Source organism: Anser brachyrhynchus, assembly GCF_964034855.1.
Source record: "Anser brachyrhynchus genome assembly, chromosome: 1".
NCBI lineage: Eukaryota > Metazoa > Chordata > Aves > Anseriformes > Anatidae > Anser > Anser brachyrhynchus.
The window spans coordinates 26,591,632-26,601,705 of record NC_137694.1 but is presented as its reverse complement, the minus strand read 5'-3'; the positions used below and the strand labels follow the sequence as shown (position 1 = coordinate 26,601,705).

The following is a 10,074-nucleotide window of genomic DNA, read 5'->3' as shown; positions in this document are numbered from 1 at the left end:
TTTCTGTGAAGGACCCCCTGGGCTCCCATTTGGCTCGCTTACTTTGGGGCAAGTTTACCTCTGGGCTCGCTTACCTCTGTTGCTGCCTCTGCCACTTGTTTGTGACTGGGGCCCTTGAACTACTTGTGCTCCAGCCCAGCTGTTCAGTTTGCGCTGGGTTGGTGAAACTGCTGGGAGAACTGGGTCTCGCTGCAGCTGGCCTTTCAGTTAGAGTTCCAGTCTAGGGAAAGCATGTTCTACATAATGAAGCAGCAAAGATTATTCCTGCTGCTTAAAATCTTCTGAGCTTCTCAAAGGGGCTGGCCGGGAGTGGACTGTTGCTTTTCACCATACTTCACCAGTGCTCCGGTAACCTTTATGTGGCAATTCTTAACGCCAACAACGAAGAGATACCAGAGAATAGCATTGAGGGCTTGCAGCTCTGCTTTCAGCGTGCATTCCTTGGCCGCGAGCATGTTCTCAGAAGCAGCAGGGAGATTCCAGGCCATGCTTAAGCTCTGGCAGAACGAAGTCTGGCTTCTGCTTTACAACTGCTGAAATGCCATTGGAGGCAACAATAGTTCTGCAGATTCCATTCTCCACTGCCCGCCTTTTTGCGTAGGTAGAAAGCCCCTGCCCAGTCTCTCAGGCTATGTTCCAAGAAGAGAAAAAACGTTAAGCCTTCCCTCTGTTTTAAGAAACAGAAACCCTCACAAAGAGCTGCTGATAGTTGAGGCTAAGAAAGATGGAGAGAGGTCCCCAGCTGTGCCTGGTGGTGGTGCACTTCCAATCCTTTGTTTCAGTCAGAAGACTGACCTAGTTTTAGAACCTAATGAGTAAAAGCACAGCTCATATTCCCATGTTCTCACTGACTTTGTCATGCTCACGGAACCCCATTTCTTTAGGATCAAGACAGACAGCTGCAGCTTGAGCTTCCTGGTGCTCCTGAAAGTCTGTCCGTGTCAGAAGCCCCACCTGAAGCTACTGAGAGCCAGCTCAGTGACACTGAGAAAGACGTAGAGCGCTTGCAAGAGGAATTGGAGATGGTTAAAGCTAAGGTATGGAAAGGCTGCACTATAGGGATAAATCCAAGGGTGGTTGTCCTTTCTCTTCCCCCTCTCTGCTGGTGACCAACACAACGGGCCCTTTGGGGAGCTTTTCACAAGCTGGAGGGACAAAGCAGTGCGTTAGGAGGCACCTTCCAGGGGGTAGGTTTGACCAGAGCAGTTTGCGCTTTCTCAAAACTTGGGTGTGCTCTGAGACACAGAGGGTGCGGCACCACTTGGGTGTGCTCTGACAACGGTTGTAAATTTTTTTTCATGTCTCTGTGTTGGGACCAGCATTGGCAGTGTCTGTGCCAGAGTCGCAGACAAAGCAGGCTGAGTTTTGTGCCAGCGTTCAGGAAATTCTGTAGAAAATCTACAGAGCTATAGGAGAGGGGTTAGTACAAAATGCAGTGAAGTAACATGCATGGGGGTTTGAGAGTGGAAGCAGTCAATTTCCCTCCCTAAAGACTAGGCTGACCACCATGGATTGATTCTTCCTTTGGTTTTGCAGGTGGAGGCATCGGAACAAGCGTGTATTGAGTCTGAGGTCTGGGTAAAATACCTGGAGACTGTACTGGAGGATAAGAAGAGAGAAGCAGCAGCTTCTTCCCAGAAAGTGCAAGGCTTTCTGGAGCCATCCTTTGGAACTGGAGCTCTCCAAAAGCTGGAAGAACGCATGCAAGGGTAGGCAGGGTAGTAAGACAGAGGGGCGAGACGCTGCTTTCTGGGACTCTGTGAACGCAGGGGAATTGCCTCGTCACATCACAGAAAGTTAATACAGGATTTGGAAAGAAGCCTTTGCTTTAGCTTATGTTCTTGCACACTGTTCTTTCCAACTGTGTGCTCTTGTGGAGTTCCCCAATAAGGCCTGTATTTCTCTTTCAGACTCAAAGCTGGAAGTGACAGATTGGAAGCCACAATCCAGCAACAAAGCAGACTGATTGAAGCCCTTCAGAGACACCAGCAAGCCTCTGCCTCAGTAAGTCAGTGATAAACTTCCCTCTTCCCTGTGAGCTCCTGCGCCTAGCTAAGTAGTTCTGTGGGGACAAAGTAAGATGAGATTTTTCTGCCAAGCTTAGGGGAGCTGAGTTCTTGACCAGCTGTGCTGACTGTAAGCTGCTCTGAAAATCCTGCCGGTCTGTTCCCCAGCTTTCTGGTTTTGAGAGTTTTCCCATGATACTACGGCAAGTCCTACAACACCAGGAAGTTCTTAGCACTAGAAAAATAAGGGTTCACTGGAATGCACTGGTCTAGGTATTTTCTGCTTTAGACCAGTGGTGATATTGAAGATCGCAGGCTGCACTTGAGATATTCCTCCTGCGTGAGAGGTGGTAGTCAAGTTTGCACAATGCTGCACAGCCCCGACCTGACATGCCGCGCTGTCGCTAATAAAGCAGTTCCTCTTGGCGCAAAGGAGGGGCTTTCATCTGTGGCCTCTGTGAAGCAAATGATTCTTCTTGTCTGCCTGGGGAGGAGGGAGGTGAACATGAGCCCTGTACTCTACTGAGACTGGCAGGAGGGGAAGAGCGGCAGAGAGGTGTGAGGCAGGAAAGTTGCACGCAGCATGACTTTTCGCTTCTTTTTGTGCTTCTGTAGGCTCGTAATCACCCGGAGGACTTGGTAACTGCCTTTCAGTCAGCACAGACAACCGCAGACAGGCATCCACACCAGCAGGTATGGGAATGCTTTCTGTGAATGACTATTTTAGTCTTTGAATACCTGTTGGGCAGGTAGTGGGTGAAAAGACCAGGGGAGCCCTGGGAAACCCTCCTGCTTTTATGGCAGGGCAGTTCAAGGGAAGGGGAAGCCCTGTTACTCCTGCTTCCCCAGTACTGCTACCGAGTTCTGCCTAGGCTATCTGCACATACCACATGTAGATGCTGTCCCTGTGCTGGTTCTACCATGTATCGTTTCTGTTTTGAAAGCATCAGTGTCAGAGAACAGAAGAGAAGCTGGTCGAGTTGAAATGCCCAGTCGAAGTGCGCCTTGAGCAGGAAATGAAAAGCAACAGCGAACTGCGGAGAGAATGTCTCAGGTATGGCTTGTTAGCACTTTAAAGAGAGATCCCATAGAGTAGAAATCAAGCTTCATGGAGGCTGAATGTAAAAATAGGTGAGGGTAACTGTCTGTGAGCAAATTCAAGCCTCACGCTAGGTCTTACAAGGCTCTTCTGTACACGTGCCTATGGTTTTACAGAGCTGCCAAAAGAACTTCAAGTGCAGGTTGCCCTGCAATTCTCCTGGGAGGGCAGGAAGTCCCTTCTCCATTTATTCCTCCGTTCAGGTGCAAGGTGGACCCTCCAAGTGATCTGCGGCACTGGAATGCTCTTTTTTCTCAGTAACTCCTGGTCTGTCAAGCGTGTTAAAGAAGAAGCAAGGCTTCTCTATGCTGTTTATGTCTGAGAATGTGAAACAGGCTGGTAGTTCCTTCACCTCCTACCTCAATGTTTTCTTGACTAATTTGCTGCACAGGTTAAGGAGGCTTCTGAACGGAGCTCTGCAGAAACTAAGAGAATCTGAGGCCAGAGAAAGAAAGCTCATGATTAATACTGCAAGAGACATGACGAGCAGCTGCTCTGAAGGGGCCAGTGAAGCTGATAAATTAACAGCAAAGGTGAGCTCTGGATTATGCAGGATTTTGTGGTTTCTTTTTTTGTCTGTTAATGTCCATACCTCTGTTGTTCTTTTCTATGCTCCTTCTTGTATTGTGAGATGTCTGTTCTCTACTTGATGCTCCTTCTGTTGTCATACATAGCAGGTATTGTAGAAGGAGTCAAGTGCCCTTGTGGTGGCTCATTCTTAGTCCAAAGGCTCGTAGCATTCTCGTGGCTTCACTGCCATTAGAAGAGTTCTCTTAAATGACAGGGAATGGCATTGTGTTTAGGCAGTGTAAAATGAAGATTAAGTTTCCGGGTTTTTGTTTGTTTTTATTTTTTGTTTGTGTTTGTTTTGAGGGATTTTTGTTTGTTCGTTTTCTATCTATTTATAAAAGGCAGGAACCTCCCGAGTGTATTTTTAGAAGGTATAGAAAAGGTGTATTTCTGGGGGAGAAGAGTAAGACAGCATCGCAGCTGGCCTTTGGGACTTAATGGGACATCTGCTATATCCTCCGTATCCTTGCAACCAAACATCAGCTTTGACCTAGAGAGAAAATGCGTTCCTCCAGCAGTTCTGTCAAAGTGGCCTCCTGAGGCACCGTTTCCAAAGCTTTCAGAGTAAGGGCAGGAAGAGTATTTGTTGCTCGTGCCTAGTCCGTTCTGCACTGCAGCGCTTCCCCCCACACACAATAGGCATTCTTTCTGGTGTCTGGGTAGAGGTGTGTTTGATGTCCCATGAGCAGAGGAGCATTTTGGGCAAGAGCGTCCCTAGCAAAAGAACCGAGGAAGGATGGAAACTTGGGGAATCCTGTCAGCAAAGATCTTAAAGCTGTTCTTCTCTTAAAAGACGAGCCTGCCTTTACTTTGCTTTTAATACCGAGTCAGAAGGTGACAAAGACCATCTTGACGCCCTACTCCTTTATGCATTGCTCTCCACAGCTCAATGAACTTTCGCAGCAGCTGGAGATGGAGTCTGGAAAACGCAGGCAGCTAGAAGCACAAAATTGCGACCTGCAAGAAGAGCTGTCTGCTCTGCGTGGGTCTCAGGAAAAAATGGAGAAGAGCAATGGCCAGCTGCAAGAAGAGGTGGCATGCATCAAAGCTCTTCTGAAGACTTACAAGGTGGGTCACAGGCAAAAGCAACAGCATGAGACAGAGATAAGAAAGAGCCTGACAAGGAACAAGTGCTCGGACCAGAAGTCGCAGGTGATGTTTGTATTCGGGGTCTTGCCCCACATTCTTTCTGTAAGGCGTTGTTCTCCACAGGCACAGAAGTCCCTGTGAATTGTGTATGGAGCCTTTGGAAAAGGCTTACAAGCAGAGGACTGTCTTACAGAGACAGAAGTGTCTTAGCACTGACTCTGAAGTAAGAACAGAGTGCTGAGAACTGGTGTCCTCCAGACTAAAATGAATGGTTGACCTGTGGGAGTTTCCGGCTTCTGCCTTCACTGCTGGTGGTAGTGAGGAGGCAAGTGGCCTCCCCTGAGTGAGGCTGGGCCCTTGAAACTGGCTATGCGAAAGGTAAAGGTGAGCTCTGGATTCTGCACGCTTTTGTGATTTCTTTTTTTGTCTATTCATGTCCATACCTCTGTTGTTCTTTTCTATGGTCCTTCTTGTATTGTGAGTTGTCTGTTCTCTCCTTGATGCTCCTTCTGTTGTCATACATAGCAGGTGAACACAGAGCAGTTGTCATTGTGGGTCAAAATGAACGTGCAGAGCAGTATCTGCAAGGGCACACTGAGGGCAGGCTGCTCTGTGGAGGAAGGACGAGCTGAGAGTCACAGCAAGGATGGCGGGCTCAGTGGCTTCACAGGCCATGGCACAGGTCCACAGCATTTTCCGGGTCTGGCAGGTGGAACTCCACCTGTCTGAAGTTGGCTTTGCCCAAGATCACTTCGAGAGCCCTGTCTTAGGAGTTGAGCCAGTGATGCTTTTGTAACTTACCGCTCACCAGCAGCCGTCTCAACCCGTCTTTCCCTAGCCATGGGCACCCTGAAGTAGAGGTCCAAGAAGTGCTTTTGAGCTGCCGTGGGTGTCTTGTTCAGGTGCATGGAACCCTTGATCTAGATTTCCCCTGGTTACTGAGAGGTGCTGCTAAGGCACACGTGTGCTTTAGAAGGTATTGTAGAAGGAGTCAAGTGCCCTTGTGGTGGCTCATTCTTAGTCCAAAGGCTCGTAGCATTCTCGTGGCTTCACTGCCATTAGAAGAGTTCTCTTAAATGACAGGGAATGGCATTGTGTTTAGGCAGTGTAAAATGAAGATTAAGTTTCCGGGTTTTTGTTTGTTTTTATTTTTTGTTTGTGTTTGTTTTGAGGGATTTTTGTTTGTTCGTTTTCTATCTATTTATAAAAGGCAGGAACCTCCCGAGTGTATTTTTAGAAGGTATAGAAAAGGTGTATTTCTGGGGGAGAAGAGTAAGACAGCATCGCAGCTGGCCTTTGGGACTTAATGCGACATCTGCTATATCCTCCGTATCCTTGCAACCAAACATCAGCTTTGACCTAGAGAGAAAATGCGTTCCTCCAGCAGTTCTGTCAAAGTGGCCTCCTGAGGCACTGTTTCCAAAGCTTTCAGAGTAAGGGCAGGAAGAGTATTTGTTGCTCGTGCCTAGTCCGTTCTGCACTGCAGCGCTTCCCCCCACACACAATAGGCATTCTTTCTGGTGTCTGGGTAGAGGTGTGTTTGATGTCCCATGAGCAGAGGAGCATTTTGGGCAAGAGCGTCCCTAGCAAAAGAACCGAGGAAGGATGGAAACTTGGGGAATCCTGTCAGCAAAGATCTTAAAGCTGTTCTTCTCTTAAAAGACGAGCCTGCCTTTACTTTGCTTTTAATACCGAGTCAGAAGGTGACAAAGACCATCTTGACGCCCTACCCCTTTATGCATTGCTCTCCACAGCTCAATGAACTTTCGCAGCAGCTGGAGATGGAGTCTGGAAAACGCAGGCAGCTAGAAGCACAAAATTGCGACCTGCAAGAAGAGCTGTCTGCTCTGCGTGGGTCTCAGGAAAAAATGGAGAAGAGCAATGGCCAGCTGCAAGAAGAGGTGGCATGCATCAAAGCTCTTCTGAAGACTTACAAGGTGGGTCACAGGCAAAAGCAACAGCATGAGACAGAGATAAGAAAGAGCCTGACAAGGAACAAGTGCTCGGACCAGAAGTCGCAGGTGATGTTTGTATTCGGGGTCTTGCCCCTCATTCTTTCTGTGAGGCGTTGTTCTCCACAGGCACAGAAGTCCCTGTGAATTGTGTATGGAGCCTTTGGAAAAGGCTTACAAGCAGAGGACTGTCTTACAGAGACAGAAGTGTCTTAGCACTGACTCTGAAGTAAGAACAGAGTGCTGAGAACTGGTGTCCTCCAGACTAAAATGAATGGTTGACCTGTGGGAGTTTCCGGCTTCTGCCTTCACTGCTGGTGGTAGTGAGGAGGCAAGTGGCCTCCCCTGAGTGAGGCTGGGCCCTTGAAACTGGCTATGCGAAAGGTAAAGGTGAGCTCTGGATTCTGCACGCTTTTGTGATTTCTTTTTTTGTCTATTCATGTCCATACCTCTGTTGTTCTTTTCTATGGTCCTTCTTGTATTGTGAGTTGTCTGTTCTCTCCTTGATGCTCCTTCTGTTGTCATACATAGCAGGTGAACGCAGAGCAGTTGTCATTGTGGGTCAAAATGAACGTGCAGAGCAGTATCTGCAAGGGCACACTGAGGGCAGGCTGCTCTGTGGAGGAAGGACGAGCTGAGAGTCACAGCAAGGATGGCGGGCTCAGTGGCTTCACAGGCCATGGCACAGGTCCACAGCATTTTCCGGGTCTGGCAGGTGGAACTCCACCTGTCTGAAGTTGGCTTTGCCCAAGATCACTTCGAGAGCCCTGTCTTAGGAGTTGAGCCAGTGATGCTTTTGTAACTTACCGCTCACCAGCAGCTGTCTCAACCCGTCTTTCCCTAGCCATGGGCACCCTGAAGTAGAGGTCCAAGAAGTGCTTTTGAGCTGCCGTGGGTGTCTTGTTCAGGTGCATGGAACCCTTGATCTAGATTTCCCCTGGTTACTGAGAGGTGCTGCTAAGGCACACGTGTGCTTTAGAAGGTATTGCAGAAGGAGTCAAGTGCCCTTGTGGTGGCTCATTCTTAGTCCAAAGGCTCGTAGCATTCTCGTGGCTTCACTGCCATTAGAAGAGTTCTCTTAAATGACAGGGAATGGCATTGTGTTTAGGCAGTGTAAAATGAAGATTAAGTTTCTGGGTTTTTGTTTGTTTTTATTTTTTGTTTGTGTTTGTTTTGAGGGATTTTTGTTTGTTCGTTTTCTATCTATTTATAAAAGGCAGGAACCTCCCGAGTGTATTTTTAGAAGGTATAGAAAAGGTGTATTTCTGGGGGAGAAGAGTAAGACAGCATCGCAGCTGGCCTTTGGGACTTAATGCGACATCTGCTATATCCTCCGTATCCTTGCAACCAAACATCAGCTTTGACCTAGAGAGAAAATGCCTTCCTCCAGCAGTTCTGTCAAAGTGGCCTCCTGAGGCACTGTTTCCAAAGCTTTCAGAGTAAGGGCAGGAAGAGTATTTGTTGCTCGTGCCTAGTCCGTTCTGCACTGCAGCGCTTCCCCCCACACACAATAGGCATTCTTTCTGGTGTCTGGGTAGAGGTGTGTTTGATGTCCCATGAGCAGAGGAGCATTTTGGGCAAGAGCGTCCCTAGCAAAAGAACCGAGGAAGGATGGAAACTTGGGGAATCCTGTCAGCAAAGATCTTAAAGCTGTTCTTCTCTTAAAAGACGAGCCTGCCTTTACTTTGCTTTTAATACCGAGTCAGAAGGTGACAAAGACCATCTTGACGCCCTACCCCTTTATGCATTGCTCTCCACAGCTCAATGAACTTTCGCAGCAGCTGGAGATGGAGTCTGGAAAACGCAGGCAGCTAGAAGCACAAGATTGCGACCTGCAAGAAGAGCTGTCTGCTCTGCGTGGGTCTCAGGAAAAAATGGAGAAGAGCAATGGCCAGCTGCAAGAAGAGGTGGCATGCATCAAAGCTCTTCTGAAGACTTACAAGGTGGGTCACAGGCAAAAGCAACAGCATGAGACAGAGATAAGAAAGAGCCTGACAAGGAACAAGTGCTCGGACCAGAAGTCGCAGGTGATGTTTGTATTTGGGGTCTGGCCCCTCATTCTTTCTGTGAGGCGTTGTTCTCCACAGGCACAGAAGTCCCTGTGAATTGTGTATGGAGCCTTTGGAAAAGGCTTACAAGCAGAGGACTGTCTTACAGAGACAGAAGTGTCTTAGCACTGACTCTGAAGTAAGAACAGAGTGCTGAGAACTGGTGTCCTCCAGACTAAAATGAATGGTTGACCTGTGGGAGTTTCCGGCTTCTGCCTTCACTGCTGGTGGTAGTGAGGAGGCAAGTGGCCTCCCCTGAGTGAGGCTGGGCCCTTGAAACTGGCTATGCGAAAGGTAAAGGTGAGCTCTGGATTCTGCACGCTTTTGTGATTTCTTTTTTTGTCTATTCATGTCCATACCTCTGTTGTTCTTTTCTATGGTCCTTCTTGTATTGTGAGTTGTCTGTTCTCTCCTTGATGCTCCTTCTGTTGTCATACATAGCAGGTGAACGCAGAGCAGTTGTCATTGTGGGTCAAAATGAACGTGCAGAGCAGTATCTGCAAGGGCACACTGAGGGCAGGCTGCTCTGTGGAGGAAGGACGAGCTGAGAGTCACAGCAAGGATGGCGGGCTCAGTGGCTTCACAGGCCATGGCACAGGTCCACAGCATTTTCCGGGTCTGGCAGGTGGAACTCCACCTGTCTGAAGTTGGCTTTGCCCAAGATCACTTCGAGAGCCCTGTCTTAGGAGTTGAGCCAGTGATGCTTTTGTAACTTACCGCTCACCAGCAGCTGTCTCAACCCGTCTTTCCCTAGCCATGGGCACCCTGAAGTAGAGGTCCAAGAAGTGCTTTTGAGCTGCCGTGGGTGTCTTGTTCAGGTGCATGGGACCCTTGATCTACATTTCCCCTGGTTACTGAGAGGTGCTGCTAAGGCACACGTGTGCTTTAGAAGGTATTGTAGAAGGAGTCAAGTGCCCTTGTGGTGGCTCATTCTTAGTCCAAAGGCTCGTAGCATTCTCGTGGCTTCACTGCCATTAGAAGAGTTCTCTTAAATGACAGGGAATGGCATTGTGTTTAGGCAGTGTAAAATGAAGATTAAGTTTCCGGGTTTTTGTTTGTTTTTATTTTTTGTTTGTGTTTGTTTTGAGGGATTTTTGTTTGTTCGTTTTCTATCTATTTATAAAAGGCAGGAACCTCCCGAGTGTATTTTTAGAAGGTATAGAAAAGGTGTATTTCTGGGGGAGAAGACTAAGACAGCATCGCAGCTGGCCTTTGGGACTTAATGGGACATCTGCTATATCCTCCGTATCCTTGCAACCAAACATCAGCTTTGACCTAGAGAGAAAATGCCTTCCTCCAGCAGTTCTGTC

General features: G+C 48.2%; 1 protein-coding gene across 1 annotated transcript; it reads left to right on the top strand.

The window, feature by feature from the left end:
• Positions 1 to 28: 28 nt before the first annotated feature.
• Positions 29 to 9,409, top strand: LOC308188272 (uncharacterized protein; the record flags this gene model as incomplete). The annotated part of the gene is made up of 10 exons (XM_080577127.1): positions 29 to 1,037; positions 1,537 to 1,709; positions 1,911 to 2,004; positions 2,622 to 2,699; positions 2,951 to 3,060; positions 3,497 to 3,638; positions 4,561 to 4,866; positions 6,519 to 6,701; positions 8,477 to 8,659; positions 9,206 to 9,409. Exons 1-10 carry the CDS (start codon positions 1,023 to 1,025, stop codon positions 9,407 to 9,409), a joined length of 1,488 nt encoding a protein of 495 aa, XP_080433253.1. The 5' UTR covers positions 29 to 1,022.
• Between the last annotated feature and the right edge of the window lie 665 nt (positions 9,410 to 10,074).